General features: G+C 37.6%; 1 protein-coding gene across 1 annotated transcript in view; it reads right to left on the reverse strand.

Moving 5' to 3' along the window:
• Positions 1–21,293, reverse strand: part of Trpm6 (transient receptor potential cation channel subfamily M member 6) — a 112,001-nt gene that overhangs the window by 29,534 nt on the left and 61,174 nt on the right. The window contains 3 exon segments of the mRNA XM_076841511.2: positions 2,741–2,850; positions 3,244–4,388; positions 10,892–11,024. Coding sequence (XP_076697626.2) covers positions 2,741–2,850; positions 3,244–4,388; positions 10,892–11,024 — 1,388 coding nt within the window.

Genomic DNA, 21,293 nt, shown 5'->3' on the forward strand with positions numbered 1-21,293 from the left:
GGTTCCATCCCCAGGATCAAACATAAAAGAAAAAAAAAGAATTTGTGATTAAAAACTTTCCCACAAAGATGGTTTTAATGGTTCATTTTACTAAATACTTAAGGTTGACAGAATATTATTTTTTTGTAAACTCACCCAAGAAACCAAAAGCATATTTCCCAACTCAGTCCATAAACCCAGCACCATCCTGATGAAGCCAAGGAAAAAGGTAGTCCAGGTAGATAATAAGTAATTGGGTCTGATTAAGAAGATGGGGGCTGGTTGGAAAGGAAATAAATTAACTGCTGATATCTCCAAAGCCCTTTCCCCACCCTCGCCAACCTGTTGCTAAGGTAACCTGCCCCAGAGATTGTTCCTCCCTCCAGGGAGCTGTTAATTAATGCCTCCTGGGCTGCTACCTTCCTGCCTGGATCACTCAACCTGTTGACCCACCTTTTGGGTCACCTGTCTCCTAAGTAGGATGGGAGAGGAAAGAGACAAGATAAGGGGACAAGGAGAGACCATGAGTACAAAGGAATTCTAAAATGTATAAAAGGGGCAGGACACCCCTGCTTCTTTGGATACCCAGCTCTGTGACCCCTTCTCTACGGAGAAGACTGTCTCTGTGCTATCCTTTAACCAAAACTTGCTTTCTATACTTGCCTCAGCATTTCTCAGGTGTTAACATCTAGGGAAATGGAACTGGGCACTGATTGATTTTCACCATGGGTGATGTCACTGATACCAAAGCCAGACAAAGATAGTACAACCAAGACAAACATCCCTCAAGAAGACAGATACCAAAAAGAACTTATCAAAATTTTAGCAAAATGAATACAATATGTAAAACTAGATACATGACCAAGTGGGGTTCATCCAAGCAAGGTTAATTTAATATCCTAAACATTTATTCAAACATGATAAAATTGATTAATATAATCCAGAGTGCAAAGGAAAACCATCTAATCATCTAAGTTTATGCAGGAAAAGCACTTGACAAATGCCAATATTCACTAAAGACAAAGATTCTCAGAAAAATAGGAAAGAAGGGGAGATTTTCAACCAATAAAAGGCATCTATATAAAAGCCCACAGCTAATATCATATTTAATGGTAAAAGACTAAATGCTTTCCCTCTGGGAGCAGAAATAAGGAAAAAATATGATTTGTTACCACTTCTCTTCAATATGGTACTGGAGGTTCTGGCCAGCATAATCAAACAAGAAAAAGAAAGAAAACACATCCAGATTTGAAAGGGCGAAGTAAAACTAAATCTGCAGATGATATGGTCATTCATATTTTTAAAAAATTCTCAAAAGCTATAAAAAAACTTACTCAAATAAGTAAGTTTAGCAAGAATATGGAATAAAAAAACAAGATATAAATATATTTCTATATTATGGAAACAAGAAATCATAAATTAAAAATTCTAAATAACTGTTATAATAAAATTTAAAAATATGAAATATTTAGAGATATGTGTATCAAAAGATGTACAAGACCTGTACACTGAAAACTACAAAAAAATTACAGAAATGAAAAATCTAAATGGGTAGATAAACCATGTTCATAGATCAGAAGACTTGTTATTGTTAAAACATCAGGTTTCCTCCAACTGTCTAATAGACTCATAGCAATTCCATCACTATCCTAGCAGGTTTCTCTGTAAAAATTGACAAGTTGATTGTAAATGTATATGGAAATTCCAAGAACATAAAACAGCCAAGCTACTACTTCTTCTTCTTTGGACCTTGGAATTGAACCCAGAGGCACTTTACCACTGAGCAACATCTCCAGCTCTTTTTATTTTTTATTTTGAGACAGGGATCTCACTAAGTTGCATAGGGCTTCACTAAATTGCTGAAACTGGCTTCAAGCTTGTGATTCTCCTGACTCAGGCTCCCCGGTACCTGGGATTACTGGTGTGTACCACTGTATCCAGTGCCAAAAAAAAACTTGCAACTTTATAACAAGACAACAACCCAACTTCAAAAATGTGCAAAAGATGTGAACAGATGTCACACCAAAAAAACAGAGATGTAGCAAATAAACACATGAAATAATTCCTAACAGCATTAGCCACTACAGAAATACTAAGGAAACAACCATTAGATATCACTACACACTCACTAACATAACTAAAATAAAGACTGCATATTAAAGACTGGTAAGGATGAAAAATAACTAATAATGCTCAAAAACTACTGATGGGCATATAAAATGTTACAATCAGTTTGGAAGTTTCTGTAAAAATTAAAACATCATGCCAGGTATGGGAGTGCATGTCTGTAATCCTCGCTATTCAGGAGGCTGAGGCAGGAGGATCACAAGTTTGAGGCCAACCTGGGTAAAACTTAGTGAGACCTCATCTCAAAATAAAATAAAAGGGGCTAAGGATGTGACTTAGTGGTGGAATTCCCCTGAGCTCAATCCCCAGTACCAGAAAAAAATAAAACACCATAACTGACATTCCTAAATATTTGCCAAAGGGAAGCGAAAATATATATGTCTGCAAAAAGATATGTACACAAATATAAGTGCCAGCCTTTTTTGTAATAGCCAAAAAATGAAAACAACTCAATGTTTTTCAACCCATGAGCAGATACATAAATCATGATATACTCACTCCGATAGCTCATATTTTCATTCTTTTCAGTACAATGCGATTTTGTGTATGTGACATTTTACAATAAAAGAAAAACAGAGGTAAAATAGGCCATTGCTTCAATTGTTCAAAAACCTAAATTACAGAATACACTTACTGGCACCTGCAGTCCTTGAGTTTTCTTCTTTTTCTTTGACAATCTCCTGTCCTTGGTTAACATCTTTGCTTTGGCCCACACTGACCCTATCTCTGAGGTTCGTGAATGGCCTGTAAGGAAATTGGTTTTCATGAGAAAGTTAACAGACTATGGGGAGGAGGATATTTGTTTTACATAAAGAGCTGATAATGCATTCAAAAGTCATAGAGTTTTTAAAAGCTGGCAGCAATACAAAGAACTTAAGACTTTTTTTTTTTTTTTTTTTTTTTTTTTTTAGTATCAGGGATTGAAATCAGGGGCACTTGACCACTGAGCCACCTCCCCAGCCCTATTTTGATTTTTATTTAGAGACAGGGTCTCACTGAGTTGCTTAACACCTTGATGTTGCTGAGGCTTGGCTTTAAACTTGTGATCCTCCTGCCTCAGCCTCCCGAGCTGCTGGGATTACAGGTGTACGCTACCGCACCTCGCAAGACTATTTTTTTTAAATTTTTCCTCCTTACTTTTAATCTTATAGATCTTCATCAGTTTCTCCTCCTTATGGAATCTAAAACTATGACTCCTGAAGGGTCTGTCTCTGCGGAGGGGATTGATGCAAAAGGATGTGTTTGGCTGCAGCCATGGTCCCACAACTTCTGAGCAGTCACAGCTCCGGGTCCATCTGGTTGAGTTATCAGACAGGGATCTGCCTGGGATCTGGATCCTGCATTGTTCACTTTGAGCAGAGTCACTAGGACAAGTGGAGGGCAAGCAGGTGTGCCATTTTTTCTTGAAGCTAAACACACCAGTTTCATCACCTTCCGAAAATGCCCAGTTCACATATCCACCTCCAGCTTGCATGCTCTTGGCTTGGGAAGGAAGAGAGGCCATCAACATGGGTGCAGGTGTGCAACTCAAAGTGGGCAGAACTTGCTGGGCCTTGGCTTGTCTGGCTGGTATCTGAGCGATTGGCTCAATCTGCCCTTTGGGTTCAGCCTCTGCTACCTGGCTTGAGACAGCTGGGGTCTGCCAAGTCAGATGAACAGGGACCTCATTCTGAGGGACCTGTTCAGTTGCCAGCATATCTGCATCTCCTTCCACAGCTGGTTTGGACAGAGGCAAGACAGCTTCTGCAGAAAAAGGAAGTTGCTTTAGATAAGAAGGGACCTGGAGAAATTGGCCATACTTGGAGTATGCTTGACTATCAGGGGATACTCCAGAAGCAACTATACTTTTTTCTGTTTCTTGCTCTTCTTGGTCATCCCTTACATTGGAGGCCTCTCTCTGACTGTCTTTAATCTCAAAAAGAGTGCCTCTCTGCACTCTTGGGGGTTGCTGGCTTCTAGCTAAGCTCCGCAGCAAAGAAGGGGGCATGCTATAATACTGGTATTTCTTCTCTCCAGGGATCTCCATGCTGCCCAGAATCTCTGCACAGATGACATTGTTCCAGCTGTGGGGAAGTTTTCTGCGAGTGGCATGCTTTCTGCTAGTCAAGAGAGCTTCATCCTCTTGCAAAGTGTCCACAGCAGAAAGGACCTTTAGAGTATCCACTGTCAGGGCAGAGAGGTCCTGTAGGTGTCCCACTTGGCTGTCCAAAGACAGTAAGGAGTCCTTTATAAAAGACACCTTTTCATTCATTTCTTTCAGTTGGAAGTACATCTCTGTAACCCTAATGGAGGTGAAGAAAAAAAAAAACAATAAACACATTAAACCAGTGAGAATTTTTCTTGTTTTCTTCCTCTCTTACTCCCATCCTTAGGAGATTGCTAAACCTTAGCTGCTTCCCCAAGTTAAATCTGCCTTTCACTGTCTTCTCTCTCAGCCCAGATGATTACACCACTCCTAGGATTTCTACTATGACCCCAATAAGGAAAAACTGCACATTTGCATTTTTATCTCTGATCTCTTTCTAATACTTCAGAACCACATTTCCAGGTTGCAGCTAGTGATCTCTGCAATTATCTGATCAATCATTCCATTTTTATTCACTAATATATTCATTAATTTACATGATAAACATGCATCTCCCATGGGCAATCACTGTACAATTTGGATGGGAAATCTGCAGAAAGAAACCAAATCAAAAATCAGATGTGGAACTAGAGAAAGAAAAACAACTAGGGGCCAAAAAAAAAAAAAAAGAAAGAGAGAAAAAGAAAAAACTCCACTGTATGTTAAAACAGACTTTCTAAGTTCCAAACAGAATTCATTTTAGGACACCTACACTGAGAAAGTATGAGGCGAATTTTTTAGATTATTTGGAATAATTTAACATAAAATTATGATGTCTAGCCACTGATTCATATAAAAGCAGCACAATGTATACTTATGAAAGAAAAAAGTAAGTTGAATTAAGTGAAACAATTTCATTCAAAGGGAGAGAGAGAAAGAAGAAACTGTTGATCAATATTTATCTGTATATGTCTCTGTAAATGTCTCTTATGGAGTTTCATTTTGTGAGCAACCCCTCACCCCCCGAAAAAAGGTATGTTGAAGTCTTAACCCCTACACCCCAGCACGTAACTATTATTTTGATACAGGATCCTTAGAGAGGTGATCAAGTTGAAATGAGGTCACTGGGTTGCACCCTCATGCAATATAGCTGATGTCCACATAAAAAGGGTAAATCCTGGGCTGGAGTTGTAGCTCACTGGTAGAGCACTTACCTAGCATATGTGAGGCACTGGGTTCGATCCTCAGCACCACATAAATATAAATAAAAGAAATAAAGGTATTGTGTCCATCTACAACTTATATATATTTCCCCCATATATATATATATATATATATATATATATATATATATATATTGGATAAAATGGGGAAAATCCTGGCAGAGACACACACACAGGAAAAAGGAGGTGGAGGCACATGGGGAGAAGATGGCTATAACCAGAGTGATACAACACACACCAAGCAGAAACACCAGAAACTGAGGCAAGGAGGGACTCTTTCCTAAGATGTTAGAGAGAGCATGGTCCTGCCACATCTTCATTTTGGACTTCTAGCTTCCAGAAATGTCAGACAATAAATTTCTGTTGATGTAAAACAACAAGGTTTTGGTACTTTCCTACAGCAGCCCTAGGAAACTAATACAGTTACAAAGCTTAACAATTAATAAAATAAACTTTAAAATATATCTAATTTGATTACATAAAATAAACATGGATGTGAAAATAACATACAAAATTTTAAAGCAAAAATGAGTGGGGCACGGTGGTGTAAGCCTATAATCGCAGTGGCTCAGGAGGCTGAGGCAGGAGAATCATAAGTTCAAAGCCAGCCTCAGCAAAAGCAAGGTGCTATGCAACTCAGTGAGACTCTCTCTCTAAATAAGATACAAAATAGGGCTGGAGATGTAGCTCAGTGGTTGAGTGTCCCTGAGTTCAATCCCTGATACCACCCCCCAAAAAATTTTTAAAGCAAAAATAAATTGGAAAATTGATATTCTAACAAATATGATAAAGGCATTCATATCCTCCAATAAGTCAAAACATTTGCAAATCATTGAAGGAAAAAATACAAAGACTCCAAATAATATGAGTAAATAATTTACCAAAAATAAAATGCAGAAGTTAGAAAACATGATGAAATAATCAACCTCACTAGGAAATCAGAGATGAAAATTAAGATGACAATGACTTTATCTACACTGTAACAACATTTGTTTTAACTTAGCAAATTAAAACAACTCAAGAGTGACAAACCAATATTGAGATACAATATCTATAAAGAGGCTATAATTTCACGATGCTAAAGAACATAAATACTCATTACATTATGAGATAGCATATTATGAAGCCATTAAAAATCACACTTATGGATGTTGACATCTATAATTGTTTAGCTGTTTCTAATGGCATGGGCCGGGCTGTAGATGTCTGTTATATTCTACATTGTGTGTTTTTAAATTTGGCATGAAATTTTATAAGTAAAGGAATAATAAAAGCTAAAATATATTTACAAAAAATATTTAATTACTTGCAGAACAGATTTTTGATATGGAGGGAAATAAATAGAAAACAATATGGTATAATCTTAACTGAAAATATATTAAAAGACTTAAAGGGAAAGGGGCCAAAGTTTTTACAGAGAGCTCTGGCTTATTGACAGTGTTTTTTCTTTGTCTTCATCTCTCATTTTGTTCTTTTATTTGGGGGTAGGGACGAGGGATACAGTTCCAAATTCTCAATGATGAAAATCTTTGATAAACAAAATTAAAGTAAAAAACAACAAGGAAGGAAATATATCCAACAGCTTCACAGCTCATATGACCATCTGCAGTTATTGAAAAAAAATGATCCTCAGTCTTATGTGGGACAGAGAGAAGCAGAGATCACTCCATGGGGAGTTGAAACGCTCAGCTGTAGCAAGAAAGTCCCAAAATAGCGTTAGACTCCCTACCTCTAGAACACATCTCAAGGCACAGGGATTTAAAGACCCTCTTCTTCCTGGGAGCTTCGAAGAAAAGAAATAGAGAATCAAGCAGGTGGTCTCTTCCATTCTTATTGTATTCTATGTGGTTAGAACCCTCTCTTTCTTGCTTTTGCTATAGAATTCAACTTCTATAACTCAATAGTGGCTAAATAAATGCTTCCTGACCTTCTGGAACCTGCAAAGTTAGAATTGGCAAGGATGATCACAAAGTGTATGTATATTCCCTTCCAAATATATTTAATTGGAGCCTTCCCACCCAGCACACTGTTTCATCTAATTCAAAAACAGTACAGTCCGAATAGCAGTAATGGAGACTCATTAAGTTCCATTAGCTGCAGCTACATCAAATGGATACAATAGAAACCAGCAACTATTCACAGCAACAGGTAACAGGCTACAATAGAAACCTGTTAGACAAATAACCTGGTCACCTCAAATCGGGTCTTCTTGCTTTTACAGGTACTTATTTCCTAAAGCACAATGTCCTGTGAAACATATTTTAATTATAATCCTGGACCACCGACTACATTAATTTAATCTAGCCTTTCAGTCATTCTGACACATAAAATAAATTCTTATCATTTTAGATTCCTCTTTGCAAAGTCTGAGCGTGGAGGAAAGATGAGGATGGTAACTTTTATTGTGGGCCCTTGGACAGGATATTTTAAAATGAGATAATAACAAGTATAATTATAATCATAATAATCATAATATCTACCGCATGCTCACCAGGTGCCAAGCATTTTATAAGGTTCTGCACGTACTATTTCATTTCACCCTCATAACAACTCTATGAGGTAGGTGGGACTATTATCCCTTTCACAGAAAAGAGGTCAGTTCACATATCCAGAGTCACAGGGTTGGGCATCAAATTCAGACAATGCAACTCCATTGCCAGAGCATTCAGCATAGAACTACTCAGAGACTCATTCAGGATCTAGGCAAGTTTCTTTGGAGGTCCTAGGGTCCCCAACTCTTCCCATGCTGGGGAGTTGTTCACGGATGTTCCTCAATAAGGTTTTGTGGTCAAATAATGATGAGGGGTGTTCAAGCTACAAGCCTACAGTTAAGTCACAATGCACATTATGACAGAGTTTTTACATTTTTTAGGAACCCCAGGATTTCCCAAATATAATGCATGAAACAGGCTTAATATGAAAAATATTATTCCACAGAAGAGAAAGAAAAAGAAAAGCTAGTTTGCACAACTGAGGTCACCACAGAAGTTGGTGTTCCACATAAGGTGTTCAAGACAGCACACGGCCCTAATGCACGCTCTCGTTCCACCTTCATAACTTATTTCATTCTGGAAGGGCTGTAGGTGGTATCTTCTTTAGAGGTAGGCAGACGCGACTGGGCCCCTAATCTCCTTTCTCTTCGCTCTTCAAACTGTGGCTCAGTTACCTCAGAAAATTTTCTTCTCTCTTTCCCACACCTTATTTATGTGCTCCCCAGAAATGACCTCAGCAAGGAGGACAGTGTAAAATTTGTGCTGTTAAGACATCAAGAGGGAAAATGGATGAGGTTTTAAAGTTAGAGCTTCTATAATGAGCTTCCTCATTCCTTTTGTTTGCAACAACAAGCAGGTGACTCCTACAACTAACTCTCCCAAGAGGCAGTAGGTCTCTTTGTCCTATTCCAACTTGCCCCAGGGCTTCAGATCCATTCATCCAAAGCCTCCTGGACATCTTCAGCTGGATGTGCCCCAAGAATCTCAAGCTCCACAGATCTAAGCTGCTTTTCCCTATACCCTGTGTATGCTCTATCTTGGTGGTGCCACCTTTCACCTGACCACCTCTGTGACAGACCGCACAGTCAGTCATCCTGGATCCCATTCTCTCCGTTGGCTCCATCTAGCCCCCACCATGCCTCACGAATTGTCTTTTCTGATTTTTTCTTCACTCTCTCCCGCCACCACTACCTGGGTCAGGCTGTGGGACCCATCTTCTGAAGACCTGAAGTTCAATCAGCTACATGAACACATTTACATAAATATGGTATCAATAGAAAAGTATAGAATCATATATATAGAACTTTTGCCTGTGGTGAGCCATTTAGAAAGTTCATAATATGATTCAGCTTCAAATAAAGTTATATTTAAGAATTCATGTCTATCTAAAATAGATGGAAAAATATATGCAGAATTAGATTTAACATTTTGTATTCAGTTTTTTGTATATTTTATTTTGTTTCATTGGTGTTATTGTTTTGTGGTGTTCTGTTTTGTTTTACTACCAGGGATTGAACCTGGGACGCCTTACCGATGAGCCACAACCCCAGCTTTTTTTATATTTTATTTTGTTTATATTTTTATTTTTTATATTTTATTTTATATATATATATATATTTTATTATCAGGGTCTTGCTAAGTTGCTTAGGCCTCACTAAGTTGCTGAGGCTGGCTTTGAACTTGCAAAGCTCCTGCCTCAGCCTCCTGAGCCACTGGGATTAAAGGCATGCACCACCACACCTAACTAGTTTCTTATATTTTTTTTAAATGAAGGAACACAGAGAAATTCTGTTTTTAAAAATGTATATAGTCACACACAATTCTTCCACATCTTAACACAGGCCAGGCATCTGCAACTGGTAACACACCCGCAATGCCTTGGAGGTCATCAGGTTTCTTGTATTCACTTTCTCCAAGGCATCTTTCTCTTTTTCCTCAAACCTTTGAATGGTCTCCCAAGAGCACCATCCTCTCCCCAAAATACACATACCCACAAGTACTCTCAGTCAATGGTCTTGCCTCAAGAGCTGTGTGCCCACACCCTGTTTGCTTCCTCAGATGCACCAGCCATATTCTCTCCCGTTTCCTTTCCTGGGGGAAAAGGCTGGGTCCTCCATTAACCCAGCTTCTCAGGGACTTCCTTTCAGCAAACTGCCTCCTCCTTGCTTCTGCAGTTTCTCCCTTGATGGTGCATTTCCAGGACCATATTTATTTATTTTGTTTTCTCCTCATGAAACAAAACACCAGGAGCTCATCATGTCCTTATATTCCATCTCGATTCCCTTCACAGTGAAACTTGTAACAAACATTATCTGTAATCGCTGTCTCCAGGACTCCTCAGGCTGCCAGCAGCTCCACCACCCAACTGCTGGTCAGGCAGCTGCCCATCCTGAGACCCCATGCCTCCTCATAACCACACTGCACTCCACCCCTGGAGACCCCGGTGACTACATCCGTGTTCTTTCGGTGGAGTTCATTGTTCCATGAGGTGGCCCTGCCTGGCCCACTCCTCTCGTTTCCTTTGGGCCTCTCCTCAAACTCCTCACAGTGACCCTCCTGAACAAGGCTATCTACAACAGTCCAACCCAACACTCCCAACTCTGTGAGACCTCACACCACCATCATTTCCTATTCCTTTAAACGGCTTCATTTTTCTTCATAGCTCTTTTACTAATATTAAATTATGTTTCCTTGCTTTTTTGTTGTTGTTGTCTACTTCTTTCATTTCTTTCATCCCTCACCCACTACACACATACACTAGAATGTAAGTCCTCAAAGAGGACAGTCTCTTATTCTCCACTTATTCCTAGAAATGAGAAGGGTACCTGAGAGATATAATAGATGCTCAGTAAATACACATCGATTACATAAATCGCATAAGCTAAAAAACGATTCAAATTGTAGAGAACTCAAACTTCTGGGATTTGAAAGTGGATCTTTCTATTCTTTTAGATAGTCTAATAGAATCAGGCTTTGGAAATTTTAAAACAGATAAACATTTTTACCTTTCTGATGTCACTCGGATTCTTTCCTCAAAGCTACAGTTCAGTCCTTCCATCTTCTCATGGAAATATTTCTCCACACACTGTTCTTCAAAATCATGAAGTTTTTTCAGATCTTCCTTACTCAGATAGAGTTCTGTGGTGATAAATTTTATATGTAAAAAAAGATTATTCTTTCCCTTAATGGAAGTCGATACAGGGTATGCTGTGGTTTGGATACAGCTTGAGTGTGTCTCCCAGAGGATCATGTGCTGGAAGCCTGGTGCCCACTGTGGTGTTGCTGAGGTGGTAAGACCCTTGAGAGATGATCAGACTATGGGGCGCCATCCTTGGAAGGGATTAATGTAGATCTCACAGGACCAGTTAGAACAAGCCTGGACCTCCACCCCTTGCTTCCTGTCTTTCCGTGTACCTAACCACCTCCATGCATCCCCACCACATGATGTCATCCACCATGTTACAAGATCCTCACAAAAGGCCAACCAGATGAAGCCACCTGATCTTGAATTTTCAGCCTCCAAAGCCACCTACTAAATAGAGATGACCCTTCAACAACATGAGGGTTAGAGGCACCGAGGCCCATGCAGTCAAAAATCCACATATAACATTTGACTTTCCAAAAACCTAACTACTAATAGCCTGCAGTTGACAATCTTACCAAATATATGATTAATACGTGTTCTGTATGATATATTGTGAAAATTTTGGAAGAACTGTGAGAGATCACTTTTTACTGTGATAAGCAATTTACTGGAACTGCTTGTGTGATAATCAGTGTTTCATGCATTTTAAGTAGATAGTTAAAACCCTTGAGCTCACCACAACAGGAGTAGGTGGCTACAAGATAATCACAATAGTATAGTGTGTAGCACAGTTACTGTGATGTAGTTGTGATTTAATGCTGCATCTTTACATTTGTTTAAATTTCCTTGATTGCAAATGGTACCATAACTACTCTGGCACCATAACTGTTCTATAAATTTTAGTTTTTATATAATTTTGTGCATAATTTGTACTAGTAATATTTTGTGTATATTTTAATGTAGTGATAAAATAGACAACTTTCTATACCTATTTTATGTACTCATGACATAACTTTTTCTTTATTTTCTTGATATTTATACTGTGTAGAAATGTCTTCAAGTTTTTCAGATTGTTGCAAATCTTCAAAAATAAAATCTGCGTAAAAGGGGAGCCTTAAAGTACAAACTAGTACAAAGTCAACTGTAAATTTCTTTTCTTTAGAAATAGTTTCAGGTATTTTGCAACAGCAACACACAAAATGGACAAAGGATATTGTGGGGAACCATTCTTACACGTGTTCACGGATGGTTCTTGCTCAGGTAAAACAGGTTTTTATAGTCGTGTTCACACAGAGGTAATGCAAACTTCTTATACCTCTGCCCAAACAGCAGAGCTTCAAGCTCTGATTTGTGCCTTAAATTACTTTTCAAATAAGCCTATTAATATTTATTCTGACAGCTTATATACAGTCGGAGTTACTAAAAATATTAAAACTTCAGTTATTGGGTATACTTCATCACAAAAGTTATTTAAATTATTTCATAATTTACAGAAGGCAGTGCTAATGTGAAAGTACCCACGTTTCATAGGACACATACAAGCTCATACTAATCTTCCAGGACCCTTAGTTTCAGGTCATGATAAAATTGATAAATTAGTAACTTTTTGTCAACAGATGTCTTCATATGACTGTGCACTAGCTTCCCATTCCCTACATCATCAAAATGCTTCTAGCTTACATAAAAAATTTAATATTACCAGAAAACAAGCTCGTCAAATTGTAAGCCAATGCCCTAAGTGTGTTATTCACACTCCATCTTTACCATGAGGGGTAAATCCCCATGGATTAAAACCAAATCAAATATGACAAATGGATGTAACTCATATTCCTCAATTTGGTAAACAATGTTATGTACATGTCATAGTGGACACTTATTCTAGATTTATCTTTGCCACAACACGTACTAAGGAAAATACTCAACATGTAATTTCTCATTGCCTAACAACTTTTTCTGTGTTAGGGTGCCCTATACAGATTAAAACAGATAATGCTCCAGCTTACGTAAGCTCTTCTTTTCAACAATTTTGCCAAGAGTTTAAAATTAATCATAAAACAAAAATTCCTTATAACCCCCAAGGTCAAGCCATTGTGAAACGAGCTCATTTATCTATTAAGCTTCAATTACAAAAATTAAAGGGGGGGAATAGGGTTATGACTCCCCAAAATAGCCTCAATCATGCTTTGTTCGTTTTAAATTTTTTAAACTGTGACGCAGAAGGTCACACTGCTGCTGAGAGACAAATGTCTCCCTCAGTAACAAGCCCTTTAGGCAGAGTTTTGTGGAAATATTTACAGACCGGTCAATGGAAAGGCCCAGATCCAGTGATGATGTGGGGCAGAGGTCATGCTTGTATCTTCCCAGAAGGTGCTTTTCGTCCTATTTGGGTGCCTGAACGCGCTATCAGACATGGAAGAGATAGAACCCAGATTCAAGCGACTGAAGATCGACCCGGAGGAGCCCCTATCCAAAAGGAAGAGATATCAAAAAAAGATGAAGACCAGATTGACCCAGCCGAAAAGCTGATTTCATGGGAAGATGTAAAAAAGCTAACAACCCAGGCTTCCTGAATACTTCGAGACCTAGGAGAGAACAGGACCCCAGTGATGATGGTAGCAACAGTAATTGCCCTACTGGGCTGTCAGGTAAAGGGGGATCAAATAGACACCTACTGGACATATTTCCCAGATCCACCCCTGGTACACCCAACTGTGTGGACTGGAGAATCTATTCCAGTATTTACTAATGACTCATTCATGATGGGAGGATTTACAGATACTCATATTACTCCCAATCATGTGACTAGATTTAATTATTCTGGCTACAGTGCCCAATTACCTTTGTGTTGGTCCCACGATAAACATGCTGGCTGTCTAAAAGTATCATTCGAGGAAAAGACAGCGATTGGTAGACCTAGACTGACAAATAATTCTATTTATGGAGACTTAAAACCTTATACTAGATCAGTAATTAAGATGGGACTTTCCCATAATAAGCCAGTCATTTCTGCAAAACCTCCATGAATACCCCACTGTCCAAATAGTTCTACAATTGAGATTGGCACCTTTCCTAGATGGATGGATTGTGTAAATACCTTTCCTGTACAACACAAGGTGTCTAAAGATAGTGGGTATATTTTAGACTGGTCTCCAAAAATTGATAAGAGACAATTACGAAGAAATTCTGCTATGACACCTGCAGGATTTGTTAGTAATATTTTGACTTATAGTGAAGGTGATGTTCAAAAAGATGTTTGGCGTTTAATTGCTGCCTCAAAATTCTTATATTTTACAGACAAGCCTTTACCAAAATTTGTTGGCAAGAACTGTAAAGAGGGATCTTGCTATGGCTCATGAGCCTGTGTCCAGTCTCCTTATGTTTTAATTATTAAAAATGTAAAAGTTAAATGGATAGATGACAGATATATTGTTACTTGTAATAAATATAACCTAACCAATTGTATTACTAGGTATAATTTAAAAAAAAGTGCTGATACTTCATCAGCCCTCTTTCGTTTTGTTACCTGCTAATATTTCAGAGCCATGGTATGCTGATGCTGGTTTACAAGTCTTGCAGCAAATTCATGCCCAGCTAGCAAGACCTAAACGTACTATTGAAATTATAATTGTTGGTGTTTTGGCGCTAGTCTCTTTTATTGCATCCACTGTCTCTGCATCTCTGACATTGTCTCAAAATATTCAACATACAAAATTTCTTAATAATTTAGCTCAAAATACTTCCAAGGCTCTGCATAATCAAGTAAATATTGATGAAAGGATTGAGACTAAATTAAACACCTTAGGGGCGACTGTTATAGACATAGGTAATAAACTTTCAGCTTTAAAATTTAAAGAAAGGCTTAAATGCCATACAAATTATAAATATGTGTGTGTTACAGCTGCCAAGTACAATGCTTCTGTCTGGGATTGGGAGAAGGTTAAAAACCATTTGTTAGGTATTTGGCAAAATAGTAATAATAACTTGGATATTCTGGAACTTCATCACCATATCCAAGACATTCAAAATAATAGAGCTGATTTTTCAGATCCTTCTTCTTTGGCTAACCAAATATTAAAAGAGTTGAATGGATTCAACCCTAAAAATATTCTTAAACACTCGGCCTGGTACATTATTAGATTATTCTCTTTGCTGTTAATTCTCTTTTGTGTTGTAATTATAGGATGGTGAGTCTTCGGAACAAAAATACATAAACTCCAAAAAGTGAACCGCCGCCTCATTCTTAAGAAAAGAAAGGGGGAATATGTGGGGAGCCATTCTCACACGTGACTGGGCAACTCCCGGTTTGGGCCTGAAGCGCTCTGGCTAAACTGTGTCGGAGCTTTCCCGACCCCCTCCTGGTGCGAGAGCCTGTCCGAGTGGGGGTATGACTGACCACTGACCCTGGGGGCCAATCACTGACCCTGAGCTTGGAGTGCGGCCCCCCTCAACCTTCATTGGGAATTCTTCCCTGAATTTCTTGTTCCCCAATAAAAGGCTACTCCCTGGCGTGCTCTCTCTCTCTCTCTCTCCTGCTAGCCCTAAGTAATCCTTGCTGCCCTGCCAGGTGGTTCAAGGTGGGAACCAGAGGGGGAGCTGTCTCAGACCTGGTCATAAAAAAAGGTAACTGAGTCTGTGTGTTTTATTTCGATCTCGCTAGCTAACTTTTATGCCAAGAACCTCATTAATGAAACCAGTGCGCTGGTCACATAGTAGAGGATATTAGGTTTTTCTTTCCCTTGTATTAAAAATCATAGAATTAGGTTAGGTGTGTAGCTCAGGAATAGAGAACATGCATTGCATAGGCAAGCCCCTGGGTTCAATCCCCAGCACCACAAAAATCAACAAACAAATGCTTTTAAAATTAAAAATGATAGCAATGTAGCTTGTATGATATAAGATTGTCACATTGTATTCTTAATATTAATGGAGAAGTACTACACAAAAGCAGCTGGATACATGACCATTTGTAATTCCACATTATGTACAACCACAAAAATGGGAAGCTACACTCCATGTATGTATAATATGTCAAAACACATTCTACTGTCATACATAAGTAAAAAGGACAAATAAAAAAAATTTTAAAAGAAAGAGATGGAAACACCAGGCTGAGTCTCTCCCACTTATTCTTTGAAAATGATTTATATAGAGAACATACTTTCTTTTTTTCCAATTTTTATTCTGATTTGTTATGTATGACAGCAGAATGCATTCAATTCATATCACACATATAGAGTACAATTTTTCATATCTCTGGTTGTACACAAAGTAGAGTCACACCATTCATGTCTCCATACATGTACTTAGGGTAGTGATGTCTATCTCATTCCACTGTCGTTCCTGTCTATAACAGTCGCCTCTAAGGCGTTTAATTTAGTCTCCTTCCTTACCCCTCTCTCCCCTTTGGTCTATCTAGAGTTTATCTAATCAACACATGCTCCCCCCACCCCAATCCTATTATGAATCAGCATCCTTAAATCAGAAAAAAAACATCCAGCATTTGTTTTTTGTTTTTTTTTTTTTTGGATTGGCTAACTTCACTTAGCATTATATTCTCCAACTCCATTCATTTACCTGCAAATGCCATGACTTTATTCTCTTTTAATGCTGAATAGTTTTCCATTGTGTATATATACCACATTTTCATTATCCATTCATCAACTGAAGGGCATCTAGGTTAGTTCTACAGTTTAGTTATTGTGACCTGTGCTGCAATAAACACAGATGGGGCTGTGTCCCTGCAGTATGCTGTTTTTAAGTCCTTTGGGCATAGAACAAGGAGAAAGATAGGTGGGTCAAATGGTAGTCCCATTCCCAGTTTTCCAATGAATCTCCATAATGCTTTCTAGATTGACTGCACCAATTTGCTGTCCCACAAGCAATGTGTGAGTGTGCCTTTTTCCCCACATCCTCGCCATCACTTATTGTTGTTTGTATTTTTTATAGCTGCCATTCTGACTGGAGTGAGATAAAAATCTTAGAGTTGATGTGATTTGCATTTCTCTAATTGCTAGAGTTGTGGAACATTTTTTCATATATTTGTTGATTGATTGTATATCTGAGAAATGTCTGTTCAGGTCCTTGGCCCATTTATTGATTGGGTTATTTGTTTGGGGGGTATTGAAATTTTTAAGTTCTTTATCTTAGAGATTAGTACTCTATCTGATGTGCATGTGATAAAAAAACTTGCTCCCAAAATGTAGGCTCTTTATTCACCTCATTAATTGTTTCTTTTGCTGAGAAGGAACTTTTTAGTTTGAGCCCATCCCATTTATTGATTCTTGATCTTAATCATTGCTCTATAGGTGTCTTATTAAGGAAGTCCAGGTCTAATCCGACATGATGGAGATTTGGGCCTAATTTTTCTTCTATTAGGTGGAGTGTCTCTGGTTTAATTCCTAGGTCTTTGATGCACTTTGAGTTGAGTTTTATGCATGGTGAGAGATACGGGTTTAATTTCATTTTGTTGCATATGGATTTCCAGTTTTCCCAGCATCTATTGTTGAAGAGGCTATCTTTTCTCCAATGCATGTTTTTGGTACCTTTAACTAAAATAAGATAACTATAGTTATGTGGGTTTGTCTCTGTGTCCTCTATTCTGTATCATTGGTCTAAAAGTCTATTTTGGTGCCAATACCATGCTGGTTTTGTTAATATTGCTCTGTAGTACAGTTTAAGGTATGGTATAGTGATGCCACCTGCTTCACTCTTGCTAAGGATTGCTTTAACTATTCTGGGTCTCTTATTTTTCCAGATGAATTTCATGATTGCCTTTTCTATTTCTATGAAGAAGATCATTGGTATCTTAATAGGAATTGCATTAAATCTGCATAGCACTTTTGGTAGTATGGCCATTTTAATAATATTAATTCTGCCTAACCAGGAACATAGCAGATCTTTCCATTTTCTGAGCTCTCCTTCAATTTCTTTCTTGGGTGTTCTGTAGTTTTCATTATACAGGTCTTTCACCTCTGAAGTTAGATTGATTCCCAAATACTTTTCTTTGAGGCTATCATAAAGGGAATAGTTTTCCTGATTTCTCTTTCAACTAATATATCATTGGTGTATAAAAATGCAATTGATTTATTGGAGTTGATTTCATACTGTGATACTTTGATAAATTTGTTTATGAGTTCTAGAAGCTTTCCAATAGAGTTTTCTAAATATATAATCATGTCATAGGCAAATAGGGATAGTTTGAACTCTTCCTATTCGTATCCCTTTAATTTCTTTCTTTTGTCTGATTGCTCTGATTACAGTTTCAAGGACTATGTTGAATAGGAATAGTGAAAGATGGCATCCCTATCTTGTTCCAGTTTTTAGAGGAAATGCTTTCAAATTTTCTCCATTGAGAATGATGTTTGCATTGGGTTTAGCACATGTGGCATTTACCATGTGGAGATATGTTCCTATTATTCCTTGTTTTTCTAATGTTTTGAGCATGAATGGACACTGAATTTTGTCAAATGCTTTTCTACATCTATTAAGATAAACATGTGATTCTTGTCTTTAAGTCTATTGATGTGATGAATTATGTTTATTGATTTCTGTATGTTGAACCAACCTTGCATCCCTAGAATGAACCCCACTTGATCGTGGTACACTATCTTTTTGATATGTTTTTGTATGAATTTTGCCAGTATTTTATAGAGAATTTTTGCATCAATGTTCAAGGGATTAATTTCCAGGATATACAAAGAACTCAAAAAACTCAACACCAGAAAAATAAATAACCCAATCAATAAATGGGCAAAGGAACTGAACAAACACTTAACAGAAGAAGAAATACAAATGGACAAAAAGTAATGAAAAAATTTTCAACATCTCTAGCAATTAGAGAAATGCAAATTAAAAGTATACTGAGCACCCATCTCACTACCATCCAAATCACAATTATCAAGACTACAAGTAATAAGAAATGTTGGCCAAAATGTGAGGAGAAAGGCACTCTCAGACAATGTTTATGGGGCTTCAAATTGGTGCAACCATTATGGAAAGCAGTATGGAGATTCCTTAGAAAATTTGGAATGGAACCACCATTTGACCCAGCTATCCTATTCCTTGGTCTATACCCAAAGGATTTAAAATCATCATACTACAGTGACCCAGCCACATCAATGTTTATAAAAGTTCAACTCACAATAGCCAAGCTATGGAAACAACCTAAGTGTCCTTCAGCAGATGAATGAATGAATAAATAAAATGTGGTATATATACACAATGGAATATTATCCAGCCATAAAGAAGAATGAAATTATGGCATTTGCTGGTAAACGGATGGAAGTGGAGAATCTGATGCTAAGAGAAATAAGCCAGTCCCAAAACACCAAAGGCCAAGTATTCTCTCTGATATATGTGATGCTAACCCAAACAAGCAGGGTTGGAAAGGGGAATAACAGAAATCCATTGGATTAAACAAAGGGAAACAAAGGGAAGGGAGTCAGGAGACTAAGAAAGAGAATAATTAATAGGACATAACTTTCCTAGCCTTGTATTTGCATACACGACCAGGGTAACCCATATCATGTACAAACACAAGAGTAGTATCCTAAATAGAGCAAGTTATACTCTATGTATATATAAAATTATATATACAAAATACATTCTACTGTCATGTGTAACTAAAAAGAAGAGATTTTTACAGAGAATCATTTATTAAGTACCATATACAACGTGAAAATTTGGAAAGAAGGTAAATGGTTCAGAAAAAAATAATACTCTCACAGGCCTTTCCTGTAGATGGCAAAGGAACAGATGCAGAAGGAAGGAAGACTGAAAGAATAGTTAGTTTTCATTTCTCTAACTTTTCATATGAGGTAATATCTGCTGATTGCAGAGCCTTTAAGAAATTTAAATAAGCAAATGTTAAAAAAAAAAATCCTAATTGCACCATTCAGAAATAACCATGTTGATATTTGGGACTATATCATTTTTATCTTTCATTTTATCTCCGTGTTATATAGTCTTATATAATAAATATACAGGCTATAGAAAAATTTTTAAAAACTGTCCTGATGTGAGTCTTTGCTGTGGACGCCGGAAGCAAACTATTAAAATTGCAATTTCAGAGATGGATGCACCTTACAAATGTGGAGCATTCCTACGACTATCCGCCAGGTGTCACTGCTGCCCCGTGTGTAAATATCTCTATCCTCCATACAAAGAATCGGAAGTAACACCATGAAAATGTTCCAGAGCTCGGGGTCAAAGTCACCTTCAATTGAAAAGTTTACTTGAGTTTTTTAATGGAATTGTCCTGTAAGCCATGATAACAGTAAGCCCAGGAAAGCCTCTTTTATAGGACACCAGAAAGTCTGGGCAAAGCCTAACCGATTCCGGGATCTCTTCACTGGTTCACACCCTATTAGGTTGCAGTGGTTCTGCAGCCAATGCCGGGGATGTCTCTCTATTAGAAGCCTAAAATTTACAGTATAATTATAAGTCTCCAACTTAATTTCAGTTGTGCCTTGGCTTCCTTCTAAAAGCTAAATCTATTGGGAAGAAAATTTTTTTAAAAATCTTCAAAGTGACTCATGAGGAAAGAAAATACTTCACAAAACCAGCTACAACTAGCGAAAGAGTATGATGACTTTTCAACCCCATAGCAACATTGTAGGGGACAATATGGCCCCCTATTAATATAAATAGTCCATTATCCCTTATCTGCAATATAATTCAAAATTTTTCTTTTTTAGTTTTAGAAAAGTAACATGGTGTATACAGTATAAATAATGTGAACTCCTTAGTTCAGACTAGAACATTCCTCAAAATCAAAACATTACTATTTCTACAACAAAATCAATGAATAATAATACTGAAGTTTCCTCTTCTGGACCTTTTCTGGCCAAGTGAATTTTCCCCAGTTTATTAAAAAAATTGAAACTTTCAGTTTTCAGAAGTATTCTGGATTAAGGAATTGGGATAAAGTATCGTGACTTTATGTCACGGATTGCTATGTGTAGGAATTAATCTAGAAATGGACCTGGTACCAACTGTGGGATTTTTTGACAGGCACCACAGAGGGTCTGTACAGCACAATGGGCAATGTTCTCTTAGGATAGTGAGTGGGCTGTCATATCATAGTCATGATTTGGCTAAAAAGGGCAGAGGCTGTGGTTCAGTGGTAGAGTGTTTTTTACACATGCTGGAAGGCCTGGGTTCAATCCCCAGCACCATGAAAAGAAAAAAAAATTTTTTTTAATTAGGCTAAACAACTAAACAAGATGAACTAGTAAAATGTCCAAATATGTAGATTTGCACTCTAAAAGAACAAAAAATGAGAACCCATAATTCCATATTTCTGCATCCTGAATTAAGTTTTT

This window comes from Callospermophilus lateralis, chromosome 2 (genome assembly GCF_048772815.1).
Source record: "Callospermophilus lateralis isolate mCalLat2 chromosome 2, mCalLat2.hap1, whole genome shotgun sequence".
Taxonomy (NCBI): Eukaryota; Metazoa; Chordata; class Mammalia; order Rodentia; family Sciuridae; genus Callospermophilus; species Callospermophilus lateralis.